The sequence below is a fragment of the Camellia sinensis genome, chromosome 12, assembly GCF_055761805.1.
Source record: "Camellia sinensis isolate YWXY chromosome 12, ASM5576180v1, whole genome shotgun sequence".
In the NCBI taxonomy this organism is placed as follows: Eukaryota; Viridiplantae; Streptophyta; class Magnoliopsida; order Ericales; family Theaceae; genus Camellia; species Camellia sinensis.
In genome coordinates this window covers 148,887,233-148,906,732 of record NC_138972.1, presented here as the reverse complement: position 1 = coordinate 148,906,732, position 19,500 = coordinate 148,887,233, and the positions used below count along the sequence as shown (strand labels likewise).

At 41.8% G+C, this 19,500-nt stretch overlaps 1 protein-coding gene across 2 annotated transcripts; it reads right to left on the bottom strand.

The window, feature by feature from the left end:
- Positions 1 to 237: 237 nt before the first annotated feature.
- On the bottom strand, positions 238 to 14,222 carry LOC114295518 (uncharacterized). Of its 2 annotated transcripts, XM_028239755.2 has the most exons (7): positions 13,606 to 14,222; positions 3,331 to 3,568; positions 2,048 to 2,698; positions 1,772 to 1,933; positions 1,100 to 1,678; positions 921 to 1,019; positions 238 to 714 (listed from the first exon to the last, which is right to left on the bottom strand). In XM_028239755.2, the coding sequence occupies exons 5-7, from the start codon at positions 1,526 to 1,528 to the stop codon at positions 406 to 408; spliced, it is 837 nt and encodes a 278-aa protein (XP_028095556.2). In that variant the 5' UTR covers positions 1,529 to 1,678; positions 1,772 to 1,933; positions 2,048 to 2,698; positions 3,331 to 3,568; positions 13,606 to 14,222; the 3' UTR covers positions 238 to 405. The 2 variants fall into 2 exon arrangements, with proteins under 2 accessions (XP_028095556.2, XP_082753831.1); XM_082897705.1 differs by lacking the exons at positions 238 to 714; positions 921 to 1,019; positions 1,100 to 1,678; positions 1,772 to 1,933 and having other exon boundaries at positions 2,406 to 2,698.
- Positions 14,223 to 19,500: the final 5,278 nt, after the last annotated feature.

Sequence of the window (19,500 nt, the reverse complement as noted above, 5' to 3'; positions counted from 1 at the left end):
AGTTGTCGGGTTTTGTACATCGAGTTGTTACTCTTTGTTTGTCAACATTACCAAGATTTGCTTACCGAGTTGTAAACTTGCTAAGGTTTTGTTGTTTCTTAGTAGGTTAAGTTGTTTAGTTTGTTGCGTCGGTTCACTACCTGACTTGGCAATGTACAGTGCTCAATTTCTGTTCAATTTCATTTTTGTGCAAAATGATGTGATGCGATGCGATGCTAAGAATGCAAAATACAACACTTTTTCAACAAAAAGCTGTTTCATTCCATCATAGCTTCTTTTGTTACAACATCTTAAAACAAGGTACAAGTTTTAAAAGAAAAAAAAACTGTTGCCTAAGCTAATGTGCTACAACTACTAGTAAAAAAAGAAAATAAAGCAGGAACATCTGCATCGGTGCCATCAAGCTCAAGATCGAGAGGCTCTTTTCATCCTCTTCACCTGGGTAGCCTCTGCACCACCTCCACCAGCACCACCATCTGAGTCGGAGCTACCATCCTCGGGATCCACCCCGGCATCACCTCCACTCTCAGAACCGGAGCCAGAGTCCTCCTCTCTGCCTACGAATGTCTCCGACTGAAGATGCGCAGACTCCTTCTCCTCGCTAGGCTCCTCATCATCTCTGATAAGTGCTCTACGTCTGCCTCGACTGCGAGTCGAACTCCCTCTCCCAGTACCTCGAGAAGGCCTGAATGGCCCAGCCTGTAGTAGTGGGACCTGAAAAAGACAGTTTGAGTGCATTAGCCAGTATGTATGTCAAGTGTAGATGCAAGAATGCTACGTAGAATGAGTGCATGTAGATATAGTATGTGAATGTGGTGTGTGGCAGATATGCTCTACACATGCAGTCAACCAATGTGGTGAAATATTCAATTTCAGTATGTCATCAGAAGTATGATAAATGCAAGGAAATTGAAAAGTACCTGAACGCCGGCGACAAACAGTAGCATCTCCCTCTGCAGGACCATGCCCTCGAGCGAGGCCACCACTTCGAGCAATCCATCCATATACTCGCTGGGAGGCTACAAATGCAAGTGCAAGTCATCAATAAATGAATGACTGTCTAAATATCTGAGTGATAAATCAAAACTGTAAAGCATACCGGTGGCGAGTTAGGGTCTCTGACGTATCGATGGTCAGACAATGGAGGCTCCAATGGAATCGGGTAGGATGTCCCATACCGCCAACCTGTTAGCTCGATCGGGATATCTGGGCACCCAGCATGCTGGTAAGTTGGGGGAATCTGTCCAGCCCCACCTCTCGATGTGCCGGCCTTGCTAGTCGAAAGGGTATCCGCAACCCGAACTTGACTCGATGATGATGCACCAGCAGCCCTTCTCGTGGGAGGACGGACACCCGTCAGTGGAGGCATCAAGTATGTATGGCGGTAGGTCGCGTACTCCCTCTCCTCCAGGAACAGAATAACATCATTACCCAACATAGTGACCTCGACCTCCTGGGGAGTGAGTCCTTCAGTGGACCGCATGTCCTCTGGAGGTACTGAGGGGATATCCTGATCAGGGTGGCCCATCGTCTGACACAAGAAGCGATTCCCTAGAAACCAGGCCCTGCCAACTGGCCCCTCAAATAAAACCTTGTATCGCGAAGCGGCCCATCCCCTAGAGAACCAGAACCGGAACCGGGTATCTCCTGGCAAAGGTGCCCATGGCTACCAAGTAATCTGCGAATGATAAGTACATAAACTGATTAGATGTCATAAATATGCAAGGAAAATCAAAGCTGAAAGCATGAAAGACTGAGAGTTTTGGATTACCTCCATCGCCCGAACAGTGTCAAAGTACTGCCGGAGATATGGCAAAGTCTCCCGAGGCCGAGGCCGGCACTGACCCTCGAATCTGTGAGAGTAAGGGATCTCGAGAGGTACCTCTACTTTGAGCTCTGGGGCCAACGTCGAAAAGTATGCATAGACCCATAGCTGTGAAAGGCGAGGTAGTGGTTGTCAAAATACAGAGTGCAGAAAGTAATGCGTGCCGTGTGCAGTGTACAGGTAATGAAAAGCAGAAACGAAAATCAAGAGGGCAGAATGTACCTCCCAAGCTCTCTAATAGCCACCGACTATGTTCCCCCACCCGCGGGAGGTCGCGCTCATGTAACAATAAAGGGTAGGAAGGGCAGTGCCACCCCAATCATACTAACTGACCTGTGATAGGTCTACTGACGCACTAAGAAGATAAAGCCCAACAGTGCTCCCCCTGTCGGAGAACAAAGTGGTCCCAAGGAGGAACATCAAAAACCCTCGAGCATACTGCTCTATCTCCTCGATAGTCTTGGGCGAAGTCCCCCTATACTGCACGGGGAACCAAGTGTACCTGACTCTACCGGATGATCTGTCGATCGGTGGGCGGACTTCCAGCAAATATATCCAAGCCGCCTCCTACTAACCCATGTCTGCATCATAGGGGACCGGTCGGCCGGTTACGTCAAGGCCCGTCAACATAGAGAAGCCATATGGGGTCATCGTCATGTCTCTAGTAGTTGAAAAGTGGAACGATTTGGTGGTGTCCCACCATCTCTCCACCAGTACCCCTATGAGGGTCCTGCTCGCCGGATAACGTGATATCCCCGCGCAGAAAAGCTCAAACCCCGCCTCGTCCACGATGTGATGTACAACATCTGGGAGCTCCGTATACCACTCCCTAGCAAGGATCGATCCATAACCCCGTGTGGAACAGGAAGATACCTGCATTCAGAATGAACAGATGTATTCAGTTTCAGAATGAAATGTATGAACTGCGTGCAAATGAAGTAGATGAACTGTGTGTTCAGAAATGAAGTAAATGAAAGGTGAAATGTATGAGTTGCGTGCGAACAAAAATGCATGGGTTGTGTGTTCAAAATTGAAAGGTCTGAGCTGCGTATTCAAAGGGAAATGCATGAGCTTCATGCAGATCAAATCAAATGTTGTGTTATGGACTGTGTGTTTAGTATGAGCTGCGTGCAAATGAAGTGAATGACCTGTGTGTTCAGAAATGAAAATCTATGAACTGCGTGTTCAGAAACGTACGAGCTGTGTGCCCGAAAAACGAGCTATGTGCCCAGAAAATGAGCTGTATGTCCAAAGAGTTAGCTGTATGCCCAAAGAGTTAGCTATGTGCTTGAAAATGTGCTGTGTGCCTGAGACAAATTGTGTGTTCAAAGTAAGCTGCGTGCCAAAGGAACAGAGTATTGTTATGTATAAGCTGTGTGCCAAATGGACCGGATGTTGTGTATGCAAATGTGTTCAGAACGAGCAGATATAATACATAGCGAAAACATGAAGTGTGCAAGAAATATAAAAACACATTGTAGAGAATGTAAAAGTGAAGTACATACCTCTCGCGCCTGGTGAGATAAATGGGACTCCGGCTCTCGAAGCAGCAAATCTGGGGGTGCTCGCCGCTCGAAGTTGGTAAAATGATAAAAGGTGGCAGGAGGTAGGATGTGCTCCTGAGGGTCGTACCTCTCCGGGTCAAAAGGACGAATCCTCGGTGGCAATGACATGATATATGGCTCGTCCCCGGCCTGTGGAGGACCTCCACCGTGAGGAAAGTGATCCGCCATCCTAAGAAATCTACAAAATGAGCAAAAAATGAGCGAAATGAGCCAAAATTGCAAAAAGTTAACAAAAGTCAACTCTCGGGAAAGGAAAAAGTCAACAAAAGTCAACTCCCGAGAAAATGTGCCAAACATCGAGACAAACATACCTCAATTGGTGAAAATGGAGAAAGAAGCTCCGAAATCAAATTTTAATCGGTTCAAAGTGAAGAGAACCGAAAGTTTTCACGAAACAACTTTGCGTGGGGCGTTGGAAAACGCATATAAAGTGCAGATCTGAGGGGGAAAATGGTCTAGGAAGGAAGAGGAGCTGATTTCGGCCTTAGAGTTGTGAGCAAAAGTGGTTTGGCCAAGTGAACTTAAAGATCTGAATGTCAAAAGACAAAACTGCCCCAATTTTAGTAAATTGGTCGGCCGACCAGTTTTTCTGGCTGGTCGACTACCTTTTGGGGTCGGTGGCTTTGCTGGGTGGTCGGTGGCCCTCAGGGGTGGTCTCCAAAGTCCCTTTCTTTTCCCTGTGCATTTTGGTGATGATTGGAGTCCTCGACTCTCGAGAAAATACAAGAAAAGTGCACTTTTCGCACGAAATGTCTCCGCGGGAACTTCAATTCAAGTGTTCCACATGTGGCTTGTTGTTATTCGCCAAGAGCAAGGTGTATCCTTTTTAGTACGTTGTAACCCCTCAGAGAGGTGAATCGGAGGTCGCGTTTGAGTTGCCCTCTTTGAGGCTTGCACTTCTTTAACTCAGCGTTTTGTTTCGAGCATGCTATTAAAGTTATACCTCTCCTGCATTGTTACGTACTTTCTTTGCTTGTGTTGTTGCGCACGCCATTCCTACTTCGCACATTGCATGCGTTGTCGCGTATGCTTTATTTACATGTGTTCAATTCCTACTTCACACATTGCATGCGTTGTCACGTATGCTTTACTTACATGTGTTCAATTCCTGCTTCACACATTGCATGCGTTGTCGCGTATGCTTTACATATATGTGTTCAATTCCTGCTTCACACATTGCATGCGTTGTCGCGTATGCTTTACTTACATGTGTTCAATTCCTGCTTCACACATTGCATGCATTCCTGCTTCACACATTGCATGCATTATCGCGTATGTTTTACTTATATGTGTTCAATTCCTGCTTCACACATTGCATGCGTTGTTGCGTATGCTTTACTTACATGTGTTCAATTCCTGCTTCACACATTGCATGCGTTGTCGCGTATGCTTTACTTATATGTGTTCAATTCCTACTTCACACATTGCATGCGTTGTCGCGTATGCTTTACTTACATGTGTTCAATTCCTGCTTCACACATTGTATGCGTTGTCGCATATGCTTTACTTACATGTGTTCAATTCCTACTTCACACATTGCATGCATTGTCGCGTATGCTTTACTTACATGTGTTCAATTCCTGTTACACACATCGCATGCGCTGTCGTGTATGCTTTACTTACAAGTGTCTACATCATGCTTCACACATTGTATGCGTTGTCGCGTGTACTTCACTTACATGTGTTTATGCCTCAATTGCATTGTTATGCAATCCTCACCTGCGTTGTCGCGCACATTTTACTTGCATTGTCATGCTTGTTTCAACCGCATTGTTATGCACACTTTACCCGCGTTTTCACGCACACTTGTTGCATTGTTATGCATATTTCGCTCGCATTGTTATGCGTCACACCTAGCTTGCATTGTCATGCATCCCTTCGCTTGAGTTGTTAAGCACTTTTCATTTGCATTGTTATGCATATTTCTAACAGTATTGTACCTGTTAAGTTTCTTTCTTTTACAAGCATGATATTGTATGTACGGTTCATTTGAGGCTGGCGCGGCCAGACAAACCACAGGTATTGTATGTTCTCTGCGTGAGACGTAACGAGAATTGAATAATTCTCTTACATCCTTTCTGCACTGAAATGTAGTTAGATTTGTGTATGATTGCTTAAAACTGTTGCGTGATATGCCTTGTTACAGCTTTCTTTGCATGATCATAACTTATGTCCGGCTTTGTGCATGTCTTTTGCATTTTGCCCCTGCCTGCGGGCACATTTCTTTGATTATCTCGCCTGTTTGTCTAAGTCTTCGGCCTTGTCAAAAATGTGTCGTCTCTGGGCTTTGACATTCACTTCCGTCATTGTTATGACTTTCGAGTTCTGTCAAAGAGGGGCAACTGCAGACACCCCATTTTTGACTGACCTTAAGACTCAGACGTCATCAATTGAGCGCTCGATGATGGTGCATGTTGTGCTCATCCTGAGGTTTCGGAGTTCTCGACTGAGAGCCTTGCCTCCAGGCCTCAGAACTTTTTTGTGCTTTGACTCGGTTTGCGGACCAGGTCTTGTTTTCCCTTTTCGAAGGGAGGGAGAGATCTTGTACACCATCTCTCAGTGGTTGTAGACTACTTTCGTGGTCATAGGCCACTGTTCCTATTTGGAGACTAGTTTCCAATTTTCGGGGACGTCGGTCGTGCGCCTTGGCTCGGGACCGCTTAACATTCTCCGTTTGCCCGGGTTTTTGGTACGCACCTTGTTTCCTCTGTCCAGGGGGACACTGTGGCCCGGGAGACCACTTTTGTGGTCACACGCCACTTTCAGTGCTCAACAGCCAGTTTTCGAGGCACCCGGCCGTGCGCTTTGCCTCCCGAACTCTCGTTTTGCATCCATGTTGGTTCATTTTTGGCATGAACCTTGTTTTCCTTGTTAGGGAGGTGGTACAAGGGTGGGAGACCACCTTTTCTCCTTGGAGACCACTTTTCTCCCCGCCAGCCAATTTTCTTGTAGGGAAACTGGTTTTCTTAATCTTTGGGCCACATTTACTGGTCTTTCACCACACCTTAGGCTTGCTTTCAGTGTGGAGACCACCAATCCCCCTGGCTGACCAGCCTTTGTTTTGGGAGACCACTTGCCCTGGTCGGCCGACCAGGGAAAGTGGTTGGCCGACCACCTCTTTTGGTCGGCCAGCTTCCTCCTGTTTTGTCTGTCTGAGTGCATGCAAACTGTGCCAGTTGGAAGGCACAGACTGGATCCTCAATAACCAAGTTTTTAGCTTCTGGGAGAAACTTTGGCTTTGAAATTCTATAAGAGAGGCCCTCCCTGTCCTTATACCAGGTTGACGAATTGCTCTAAGGCAAAGCATATATCTCTCTTTGTCTCTATATTTTAGGCTTAGAAAGTGCTTTGTTCTTGGCCTATTGCACACCAACTCATAACCATACACCTCCACCATTGTTACTGAGTTGCTGGAGGGTTTTGAGAGGTCTCAAAAGTTGGGTTTTGGTTCAGAAAGTTGCTGGTTTTGCTGAGCTTCAAGGGTAATTCCTTTTCCCTCTTTTTAAGCATTGTTTCGATCCTTCTCTTAGCCTCATTTGCATGCTTATTTGAGCTTTGTTGTCAATTGAAAAAAGCTTCATATTTAAGTGTTTTTCATGATTGTTTAAGGCTCTTTTGGTGTTAAGGGTCATCTACCCTCTTGCATGCTCTATTTAGCCTTGTTTTGTGCCATACCATGAGACCTTTGTGTTGATCTTTGCTTGGCCTTTAAGCCACTGAAATCCAGCGGATTTTTAGTGGTTGGCATGTGGTTTTGAGGGCCTAAATTAGAGAGGGGTGACCCTCTCTCTTGTTGTCTTGTTTACTAGCATTTTTGGCCTACCAAATGAGCATATGTTTATACCATTTGGAGGCCTAGTTCAGTCACTTTTTGGTGACTTCTAAGACCTACCTAGGCTCTTACCATGGCTAGTTTGGTCCCCTTTTGCTTGCTTCTTGCATGTGTAGAGTAACCCCTTTCATGGCTTATCAAAGGAGCATGTCATTCTTGCATGTATTGGTCTTGTTTCAGTGGATTTTTGGCCATCATTTGGCATGCCATGACTCTATTTTTGCTTGGTTTGGTAGTCCTTTACATGCTTCATATGCTTGTAGTGTAACTCATGTTCACTAGCTCACAATGCATGTTGTTTTGGCCCTCTATTCTAGCATATTTTAGCCATGCTTCAAACTGATTTTGTTCATATTTTGGGCTGCCTTAGCTCTGTCTTAAGGCCTCTTGGTCAAAATATGCTTGCCATGCATACTTATTGTGTAATAGCATTGACTAGCTTTGAGTTTGGAGGTCCCTTGCATGCTTAACTTAAGCTATTTGGATGTTTTGGCATCATTGGGCATGATATTTCAGAGCTTATAGGGGTGTTACACTTCCATATTTTCCATGCTTTAAGTGCTCTTTAGAGTTGTGCATTTATGCCCTATTTGCGAGCCATTGCATGAGCTTCACTTTTGTGCCTTTCAAGCCATCATCCCAACCCATTTTGCTATTATTTTGGGCCTGCATATGGTCTGTTTGGGGTTGGTTTCATCATTTGAGCATCGCTTTTCATGCCTATAGTGTAATGCATTTTACTAGTTTCAATGCTTGAGCCATCCAACATGCGTTGTGTGAGTTGTTTGCATGATTCAGAGTCATTTTGGAGTCATGTTATATGCCATTTCAGAGCTGGAATATATGCCATTGTACCCCATGTTTAGTCCTTTCAATGCATGTACAAAGTTATGTTTTTGTGCCTTAGGCTCGGGGCCATTGTATTGTGCATGCTGGCATGAGTTTTGGAGCTTTGTTTTCATCATCTATGGGCACTGATTTGGGTATGGCTGAGGCCCATCCATTTTGGTTTAAGTCCATTTTGCATCGAGTATGCCATTGTAGTTCACAACATTGAGTGCCATGTTGTCGCATGATTGATCACTGCATTGTGCATGCCTTGTTTATCTGATTGTGTATGTTAGTTTCCATGTGCATTGCGTATGCTAGTGTCATGAGCATTATACATGCCATGTAGTTTTAGCATTGTGTATGCTAGGTGCATGCTTGCATGTTCATCCTTTGCATGTATCCATGGCTAAGTGGCATTGCATTAGGATTGCTTGCTAGAGTTGCATTGGTACATGCCATGTTTGTTGCATTGTGTTTGGGATAGGAGTTAGCCCAAACACGGGAAACGAGGGACGTTTCATACTCGAAGTGATGAAACGTGCCTCGATTCCCTGTCGCCGACACTCTTGACTATACATGATGGAGTTTAGGTATTAATGTGTTCATATGTGCATTCATTCTATATTAAGTTGTGCAATTCGGTTCCTCGGCCATCATGCATCGAGACGCGTGATTGATGGCCCGAGGATCGAGACCTACACTCTCTTGAGCTTGTACAATGATGGAGAGAGTGGTCGTGCACACATATGTTGAAAATACCTTGCCATGCCTCTCTCTTTCTCCTTGTTGCAGAAAACCAGGAACCAGAGGCAGAAACTGGTCGGCCGACCAGCTTTTCTGGCAGGCCGACCACCTCTTTTGGTTTCTCCCACAAAAGGTGGTTGGTAGGTGGTCTCCAAGACCAATAGTTGGTCAGCAGCCTTCCCACAGACTCCCAGGGTGGAGTTTCAGCCTTCTGGAGCCTTGTGCAATGTTCTGAGGTCAATTGCAACCAAAGGCAAGTCGGGGCGTCGCGAGGGATTTCTGAACAAGGCAATTCAAGCATTCATGCATCCTTCATCACCCAAGGTAGAGCTGAGGCAATCCGTTTCTTGTAGTTTGCATGATAGTTTAACTGCTTACTTAGCTAATTTGTTAATTAGTTAAGGAATAATTAGCTGTAATTTTTTATTCATTGTGGTTGTGTAATAACTAGTTTAATTAGATTAGCTAGTTGGTTTTGTATTATTTATTCGAACCCTCCGTCGAGAGGGCACAACTGTTGTAATAAGTGTGCGTGTGTGTGATGCATGTCTTCCAACCCCACGTCTTTCTCCTTTTTACTTACCTGTTTACGATGGTTAGTTTTAGGGCATGTTTTAATTAGCATTCTTATGCTCGAATGTTTGCATCCATTCATCTGTCTTACATGCACCGGGCTCGGCGCATTATACTAACTGCATTGTATTTCAATTTCAAGTTGAATACATGTTATCTGTAGCATTTCGTATGCCATCTCAGAATAGCCGAGCCTACTTCTAGTTGCATTTTGTTGTGTTGCATTAGGCATTCTTAACATAGCTAGGATCATGCATTGGTTTCTAACATAGCTTTTATTTTGGCTCGGAGTACTCGGTAAGTGTTTATGCTTTAGCATCCTTGCATGCGTGTGAGTGACTGCCATTATAGCATGCTTGCCGTGAGGCTAACTGCTTATGTGATATAACTGCCTGAATGCCTGTGGGTGAAGGTTGGATTACTGGAGTTGGAACAATTCACTGATTGCGAGCTTTAAGCCCACTTGAGAATGGCAAATCACCATGTTTTCTAAGCTCACTTGAGGGTGGCAAAATCCGTATTTTAGCCTACTTGCGAGTAGCAAACCGCTTTCATAGACAAACATGAAATATTTTGTTCCAATCCAGGTGATCCAGCCTATACTTGTTTGCTGTGTGCATCACATAGTATTTCTAGGCTAATCCACCGGAATAAGAGCGCATATGTTTTCAAAATAAAATATCATGTTTAGTAGTGCCCGATCTTTGATCGGGCGAGCGGGGGTGCTCATAGCTGACCTTTCCCAATCGTACCCAAGTTCTCGAGCCGAGGCAACTTTGGTGATGACGGACACATGGCCTTAAGCAACGTGTTAGGGTTTCCTAAATTCTCCCAAAATAAAATATTTAGGTGGCGACTTTGTATCTGGCAAACCAGTCCATATTTGACACTTCTTTCTAAAAATTAGTTTTTCAAAATGATTTTCTGGATTTGGATTCTTTGGTGATTTATCGGTCTTGCATTGCACTTTGCGAGATCAGATTCAGAACCGTGACATTGAGTCCGAACTGTAGTGAGCCCATTTAACAAAACAGGATTTTCCCCGGAATGTTCGAGGCGCATCTACACACAAATGTAAGCACCTCGTGTTTTGAGATGTGGCTTGCACTGGTGCACTTCCTACAGTCTCAAGCACAAAGTCACGCAAAAAAGCATATTGTAGAGAACTTACTATTAAAATAAATAAGTAGTATCTAGAGAAACTTACAGTTGGGAATATATTGATGGAACCAAGGGGCTATGTGTGAAATTTAAGCGATTTTTAACTTCTTAGTGATTCCAAAACTAAGTTTTGGAGTTGGGATTAACTAATTCATGGTTGCTCCATGAAAGCTCAATTTACGGACTGCCAATGAATAAAAGACATGTCAACTAACTTTAGTTACATCTTAAATACTTCACTGCTACATGAGATTCTACATACACCATACCACATGTGATTACCTCCCTCCCCTTTCCCCTCACGCCTCTACCTCCTCTCCCTTTGCCACCTCTATCAGCAACAATGCCCATTGCCGACCATTCTACCCGCAACCCACACCATCGTCTATTGCTACATACGCCTCCAGCCCACCCCTGCCACCAACCAACACCACCTCTCTCCCTCATCTACTCTAACAACCACTGCCTTCTCCCTTCTCCCTTTCCACTCCGACAGTCCCCACCATCGACCAGCGCCAACCACCCTATTGCTCTTGGTCTATTTTCTCTTTGTTCTTGGTTGGATCGTGGAGATTGAGGGTACTGCTGGTGGCTTTACTGGATTAATTGTGCCCATTATGGTGGTAAATTAGTTACCAATCCCATTTATTTTTGTGATATAATCTAATAATGATTTGCCTTAATCATTTTGCTTATCAGACTTTATCTTCCCATGATGGACATCCAGCAGAGAAGGAAAGGGAAGTTGCTGTCTAATTCTCAGTGTTGGAAATAGTTATAAAATTCTGGATAAAACCAGAATTTTTTCCTAAGTTCGGTCTATTTTTTAGGTGGGCCCCGAGTGTCGATTTACTCGGGTCAAAGTGGTAACGCGTTCTATGCCGCGTTGTGATTCACGTGGTATATTTGGTTGATCAAAACCATTACCGAGTGAATGGGAAATTGAAGCCAAAGTGTGCTCCATGGAAATGGAGTTTTTGGTGAAAATTCCTTAAGGTTGTAAATTGGCTTGTCCCACATTGATTTGGTGGGAAGTTTTGAAAGGGTTTATAAGGCTTAGGGTGAGATACTTGGGGTGTGCCCCAAGGGGTACCCAAGTGTTTTAGAGGGAGAGGTTATGGGCAAAATGGGCTAGACCCATTGGACCTAAAAATCACCACACACGCGCGCCGCCGCCCGTCCGGTCGGGCTGGTTGGGTTGGGCTTCTAATCTTTTTGGGCCAAAAACATTTGAATTTTATTTTATTTTTTATTAAAATAAAATTCAGAATTCAATAAACTGGTTTGGATTTATTGTTTATCCAAACAGGGCCCTTCCCGTTTTCACACAGAATTAAACTGTTTTGGATTTAGTGCTCATCCAAACAGAGCCCTTCCCGTTTTCAAACAAAATTAAACAGTTTTGGATTTATTGTTCATCCAAACAGGGCCCTTCCCGTTTCTATCTGTTTGAATAAACAGATTCAAATCTGTTTAAATTTGAATCTAACAGGTTTCATACCTGTTCAATTCAAAACGAAAAGCCACCTTAACATCTATAAATAGACTAGCCTCCCATTTGGATTTTTCTCAGATTTTTCGTACTCCATCCTCTGCTAATTATATTCTTCATCTTGCTGCATTTTATTTCCGAAAGAAAGAGTGTAAACACTTAGTGTGTTCGTAAGGCAAACAATTTGTAGTGCTGCTATTGTTTGTGGTAGATCATTTCATCCTGGGAGATAGACGTCCAAATTCTGAAAGCACCGTGGAGAGGACGAATCTGTCTTAAGGACACAGTGTCAAACACTGGACTTGATCAGAAAATAATTCAAAGAAATTAAATCAAGTAAGTTATTTAATTTATTTTCAGTGTTGTTTTTATTTATTTAAATCAGATTTTAATTTTGTTTTTTGTAACAAAATAAAATCTGTTTTTATTTATTTATTTTTATTTTGAGTTTGATTTTTGTAATCAAACAAATTCTCTCCTTTTCTTTATTTCTTTAAATTCTATTTGTTGTTGTGTACACAATAGAATTAAAACTTTTAAATACAGTGAAGATTGTCCGACACTCAGGTCATATGAATAATAAACCAAAATGCTGATATGGCATAAGCTAATTGGTTGCAGTAATACATACACTTTATGGATGGGACATAAAGAAATTAATCCCATGCAGTCCCTCATCGAAGTAGGATGGCATGCACAAGTTTTACGATGTAAAGTTGTGTTTAGAGAAACAAACAACTAGACTGAGATACCATTAATGAAAGCGAAGTCAGCATAAATTGCATACCCTATCATAAAAGCGGTATTTGACAGCAAAATCCCAGTTCTTGGTGGAAAACCACATCTTATTCCTATTGACGAGCTCCAATATAAATTTTTCTTCAGGATTCAATAGGGTGCAGCTATTCACATTCAGCCCTGGTTTGGCAAACTTTTTGGGGCTAAATAATCACAAAAAGACAAAATTGACTATAAAAGCCAATAAGACAAAATACTACTATTTACTCAAAATCATTACACCTTTTCTCTCACAAAAATTAAAAAAGCCCCAAAACAAAAACAAACGAGGCTACAAAAGCCAATGCCAAACGAACCTCATTTACCAACCTGCTAAAAAGGCCCTTCCCCTTAGTTCATAAGTTGTTCATTGGCTAATCGTACCACATCTTTTTAGCACCCAATTTGTACTGAATGTTCTTCTTCTAACACTATAAATTGATAAACATTCAAAAGCTAAGCCAAACGTCCATCTTCTCTTGAAAATCCTTATTACGAAGTCCTTGGTATAAGTACTTTCAACTGCAAGAAACTAAGCCAAACACCAAACATACCCAAATTTTGCAACAACAAACACCACTAAAATCTGACTGAATTTTTAACCTATAATGGTCATCCAATGCCAAATCAAATACTATTTCAGCTCAACAATGCTAGTGTACAATTGAAATTACTCAGATTTCAATCCAATAGAAGATAATTTAAACTACCCATTTTTTGAAGATTAAAAGGGCATGCAATGCTAGCAATCAAATAAACAAGCAAACACCTAAATCACAGTTGAATGATATGAGAAAAAGCATACCAGGCTCGGCCACTCCATCGGCGACAACTTCAGGATCAACATCCGGGTCAGTATCCGACCCATCACCCACCTTCAAATGATCATCAATGGCTTTAAACACCTCGAAATCAAAATCCTCAAGAAACCCAAATTCGCATCTTCGCTCATAATCAATCAACCAGTACGATTCGACCAGGGACTCGGACGATTCCCAGAGCTTGATCTCCTTGTACTTGGATAGAAGGGAGTCCCATTTACGGCGACACTGGTTGAGGCTACGGAAGACTTCCAAGGAGTTGCAATTCTCAATGATAATCTTCCATTTTTGGAAAGAGGAGAGAGTGTTGCGACAGTCGCGTTCGACGGCGGCGATCTCGGTGATGAGGGTGAGGGATTCTTGGGAGGACCAGTCGGGAGCTACCTGGGAGCGAGTGCGCCGAGAGGCTGAAGCTCGAGAATGGAGACCATCGTGGTCTTCTTGTTCATCCATGGACATGGTCAGCTCACCCCCACTCACAGCTCTCTCAGATTGTCTTCATCTTTTGTGTATTTTTTGGAGGTCTAAAGTTAAAGCATCCCCGATCCTTGCCTTTTTCAAATTTCACATTTTCTCTTCAAAAAATACTAAGAAGTCATTTGTCAAAAATAATACAAACAAGGCTACTTAGTCCAAAAGTCTAAATTTTAATTTTGTTTGTTTAAAGTTTTTGGCATTAAAACATTTTGTTCAAGAAGATAAGTTCAAGAAAAATGATCAAAATGTCCTTTCTTATATATTGGGTCCCAAACCCTTTCACTCAGTCACTCTGAACTTTGATCTCTGTCTCTTCAGCCGGTCCCAAACCCTTATTGAGATCTCTGCCTTCCTCATCAGCGTCACTCGTCGCCGTTTCCCTCCTCCACTGATCTCCTCTCTCTCTCTCTCTCTCTCTCTCTCTCTCTCTCTCTCTCCTTCACCGTCGATCTCGTTTCCTCCCTCTCTCTCTCTTCAATCTCACACGATTTGTCTTTCCCCCCTAACACCACCTTCATAACCGTGTTGATCTCATACTCTGTCACCTCCTTCAAACCGTAACATACTGTCTCTTTTTCTTCCCATTCTTTCTCTCTCCTCTCTCCTCTCCATCTCAGTCGCTGACACCACCACTTCGTCTTCCCTCTCTATGTCCGTCAGATCCACCGGCGTCCGTCATCGATGATGTTAGATCTAGACCAAGTTCAAGTTCTACTAGATCTGGACGGAGATAAATCTTTCTCTGAGGTTTTCATCCAAATCGATGAATATCCAAATCTTTCTTTGGTTCGATCTTCTAAGGTTCTTATATTATTATCAATAATGCTAGGAGTCAGGAATCATTTATCAGGAAAGGTTTCATGAATGAGTTGGCAGTGACCAACTCATCTTAGTGGAACCCCCAATATATTATTAAAAAAAAATAAAAAGAGAAGTTAGAAAGACTATAAAGAGAGAAAGTTCTGATTTTATATTGGAGCCCCTAACAACACGCAGTCACTTAAACAGCAGCGACAATCCCTCAAAAAAAAAAAAAAACTTCTCTTTGCCTCACGTTTCTGGCGGTCGGCGATTTCTGCTACGAGTTCTTGCAAGAACACTATCTCTGATCACAAAGGTATGAAAATATAGCGGCTCCGTTATAGCAGTATGAAGATTTAGTAGCAGTTGCTTTGTTAAGTGGCTTGGTTTTTTCACTAATGGTTGTTGTTGTGTTGTGTTTTTTTCACTAATGGTTGTTGTTGGTGTTGTCATGCATCGACTTTTTTTTTTTTTTTTAATTTGTGCTATTCAATGATATGGGTTGTTTCAGCTACAAGTTTTTTATTTGAAGAATCATATGTTGTTTGTTAAAATTTGTTAATTTGATTCACATTCTCATCATGAGAAAGGCCAACACCAAAAATAAACAAGTGATGAAATTTATTCAAAATTTATTTGAATTTATACAAGTTATGAATTCACGGTGCGTAAAATTGTTATGAGATAACACCAGCCGAATTTGTTGCTAAAATTTCTTCTTGAATTTTTTATTGCTGAATTTGCTACTTGAATTTTTACAAAATTTCAGCAGAAAGTTAATAAAATAATTTAATTTTCTACTTAATTAGGGTTTTGTGGCCTTTGTTATGAATAAATTTTTTTTAATTTATTATTTACATTGTAGAGGTATGGATAAAGAAATATTGAGGGGATCAAATGAGGACTGTGACAAAATCGATATTGAGACTGAAATAGAAGACAAAAAATGTAGAAGTTGAAATTGAGGATCCTAAAGTGGGAATGACATTTAAGTCAATTGATGATATTTATGAATATTATTCAAGATATGGGAAGAGAAATGGTTTTGCGGTGTCAAAGAAATATTGTAAAATAGGAGATGATGGGGAGAAAAAATATGTAACTATTGCTTGTACTCGTGTTGGAAAGGCAAAAATCAAAACAAGCAATATAGTTAAATTACGCCCACAAACTAAAACGGAATGCAAAGCTGGACTTAATGCAAATTTACAAGGCGATGGAATATGGATACTGCGATCCTTAAGACTTGAGCATAACCGTGAAATGAGTCCAAGCAAATCTCGTTTTTTCAAGTAAAATAGGATTCTTGAACCACATGTGAAAAGGAGACTTGAATTAAATGATAGTGCATTGATTAGGATGAACAAAAATTTTACTCGATTTGTGCTTGAAGCTGGAGGGCATGAGAAGTTGTCATATTTAGAGAAAGATTGTAGGAATCATATGGACAAAGTTCGTCATTTGAAACTCAAGAAAGGAGATGCCACTGCAATGTATAATTATTTTGTGAAAATGCAAGTTGATAATTCAGAATTTTTTTATGTCCTGGATTTGGATGAAGATGGCAGATTACTAAATGTATTTTGGGCTGATGCAAGGAGTAGGGCTACATTTGAAGAGTTTGGCGATGTGATCACATTTGACACGACATACTTGGTAAATAAATATGATATGCCCTTTGCCCCTTTTATTGGGGTCAACCATCATGGACAGTTAACATTATTAGGTTGTGGACTCATTTCACGTGAAAATATAGAAACATTTACATGGTTATTTAAGTTGAAAATCCTAAGTGATTCGTGATTAGATTAAGATTAAAAAATTTCAAATCCTAATTATTCAAAACACGCAATCTAAATCATTAAGCACTTACGAAAGTGATTTAAATTGTTGTTTTCGGAAAAATAATAAATCGACACAAACGATTTTTACGTGGAAAAAACCACAATTGAAGAACCTTCAATTGTAGTAAAAAACCACGGGCGAAACGCCACTAATGAATCCACTACTGAAGAAAGAAAGATTACAAAGATAATACACAAATTACCCAACTCAGTCAATTTGTCTTCGAATCTTCTGTAACTCTTTCACCACACCTTCGTCTCGGAATTGATCAATCCTGAAATTGAATCCATAACTTCACTTGTCGAATTAACGACTACGTACAGAATCAAATGCCTTTTGAAACTCTACGTTTGAATCTTCGGAATCCACCGAAGAGAACTCTCTTGAATATAAAGTAACAAACTCCTTGATGTATAAATCTCAAATCATAAGTTTAGAACTCTCTCAAAAACATCAAGGAAAACTCACAAAAACCTCATAAGAAAACTTCAAACAAAACCCTAGGACTCTTGAATAAGATCTAGGAAAAGTGAAAAGTAAAATTAGCCTAAACAGGTATAAATAGGCAACCTGAGTCCGCGATCTCCGCTCGAGCGCCCAACATCCCGCTCGAGCGGATTCAGCAAAATATGTGTATGATAAAATAGAGTTCCGCTCGAGCGCTTGAGAACCCGCTCGAGTGCGAAATCACACCTTCCAGTATTTTTACAGACCTGACAAAATACTGAGAGACCCCAAACTCCGCTCGAGCGCCAATGGTCCTGCTCGAGCGGGAAAGACAAAAACATAGAAAAAATTACAACTTTTTCAACACAAATTTTTGTACCCGGATTTGACAATAAAGGGACCTAACAATCTCCCCCTTTGTCAATTACTGGACAAAACCTTTCTAAACAATTGTCCTTAAACACACGCACTAGACAAGATTAATAACAAAGAAAAAAAAAACTCTAAACAACTCTATTATCAAACAATCTTGCCATGAGATCAATCCATCCATCCAACTTCATCCAACATTCACCTGTGAAATAGCTAGCAACAACCAGAAAAACAACACTTGTGGAACTGTATAAGAATATATCAAAACATACATAGAAAGATAACCATGATACAGTATCTATAATGACCACAATAATATCCAAACATGAACAAAATATCCAAATATCAAAATATGTAAAACCACTAAAAACTATCCAAAAGAAAAAAAACATGTACCACCACCAAAAACTCTTCCCCTTTTTGACCGGGAGACAAGGAAGACAACAGGCGAAAGAAGCAACCAAATCAAACAGCAAGTGAAGGATGAGACGGCTGAAGCTGGAGTAAGGAAATAATGTGCGGCAGCTGAGTGGTAGTCTGGATGGCAGACTACTCCAACTGGCCAAGGCGGCCATCAAAAGCATCAAAGCGTGCATCCAGAAAGTCTAACCGCCGGGTCATAGCCTTCGCAAAATGCTAAAGCTGATCATGAAGAGCTCGAGGTGGAACTGCATCCGCCTCACCACTAGCTGCTGCAGCGTCAAACTCAGCCTTCTCAGCTAGGCCAGCAGGGGTACCTGCAGAAGCACCGACCCGAGAAGACTCCCCCTTAACATGAGCACGACTTTGGGACACGGTCTTTGTAGTGAACGGGCGGGAGGGGAAAGCAAACTCATTATCCGCTAACACTCGGACCTCAAGCTCGGACAAAAGACGGTTGATCATACAACCATAAGGAAATCCTAACTGTTTATTCCCAGAAACACCTATCATCTTCTTAATAATCAGTGTGGCTAGATCAATAGACATGCGACGGGCGATACAGAACAAAACAAATCCTTGGTCTTGACTAATTTCGGATGAGTGAGTGGTCACAAGGATGTTGGCACAGACAATAAGATTAAGCAATCTAAACTCTGAAAGGAGTTCAAACTGTTTAATCAATGCACCCGTAGACCAAGTACGGGAAGCACCACATAACACCTCAGCCACATTATTGAAATCACAGGTGGGACGGACTGGAAAAGGATAGAACTCAGGAAAGACTCTCTCAATCTTAAGAAGCTTGCGAATGAGATCAGGTGTGACAGAAATAGATTGAGACCTAACCCAGGTAGTGAAAGAAGGCTCAATGTCACTAATTTGCTGAATATTGCAGTAAAATTCTCGAACCCAGTCGGGATTTTGACGACCAAAAAAAGACAACACCAAATCACCACCTAGGGGGTCAAACAATGGACGGATTTGAATGGACTCGAAAGTGTTAGGCTGGACATTCCGTTCTAGGTGAATAGTTCGAGCCTCAAAAGATTTATGGAACAATTTGGCCTGTTTGGCTGTCTGAAACCTCTCAGTATTAAAATCAGGACGAGACACTGTAGCCTTTCGGCGCATAGGGGCAGACATGATGAGATGAGACACAACTACAACCCAAAAACCCAACAAAGCCAAAAACCAAACCAAAAAAGACCAAAGCAAACCATTAGTAACAAGTGTAATAATGAGATGGAGATTGACAATACTTAAAACAAATATAACAGAAGAAGTAAATCAACAACCACAATTCATAATAGTGGTGACATAGTGCAGGGCAAGAATTGGCAAAGACAAGCTCAAAGAATGGGATCGCAAAACCAAGTCTAAGCATAGCCACTGAGGATCGAAATCCTTGTAAATCAGAACCAATACCCCCAAATCAACACTATGGGATACCCAAGTTAGCACATTCGAACTCAAACCCATCAAAAACAAGAGACCATATAAAAATGAACAATGAT

Bases quoted from the DNA above. Each gene is read 5' to 3' on its own strand.
- LOC114295518 (XM_082897705.1), bottom strand. From the start codon at position 14,080: ATGTCCATGGATGAACAAGAAGACCACGATGGTCTCCATTCTCGAGCT. The intron at 3,569-13,605 runs GTATGCTTTTTC...CTCATTTTGTAG, and splicing joins CGATGGAGTGGCCGAGCCTG to ATTTCTTAGGATGGCGGATC. The intron at 2,699-3,330 runs GTATGTACTTCA...TTCTGAATGCAG, and splicing joins TATCTCACCAGGCGCGAGAG to GTATCTTCCTGTTCCACACG.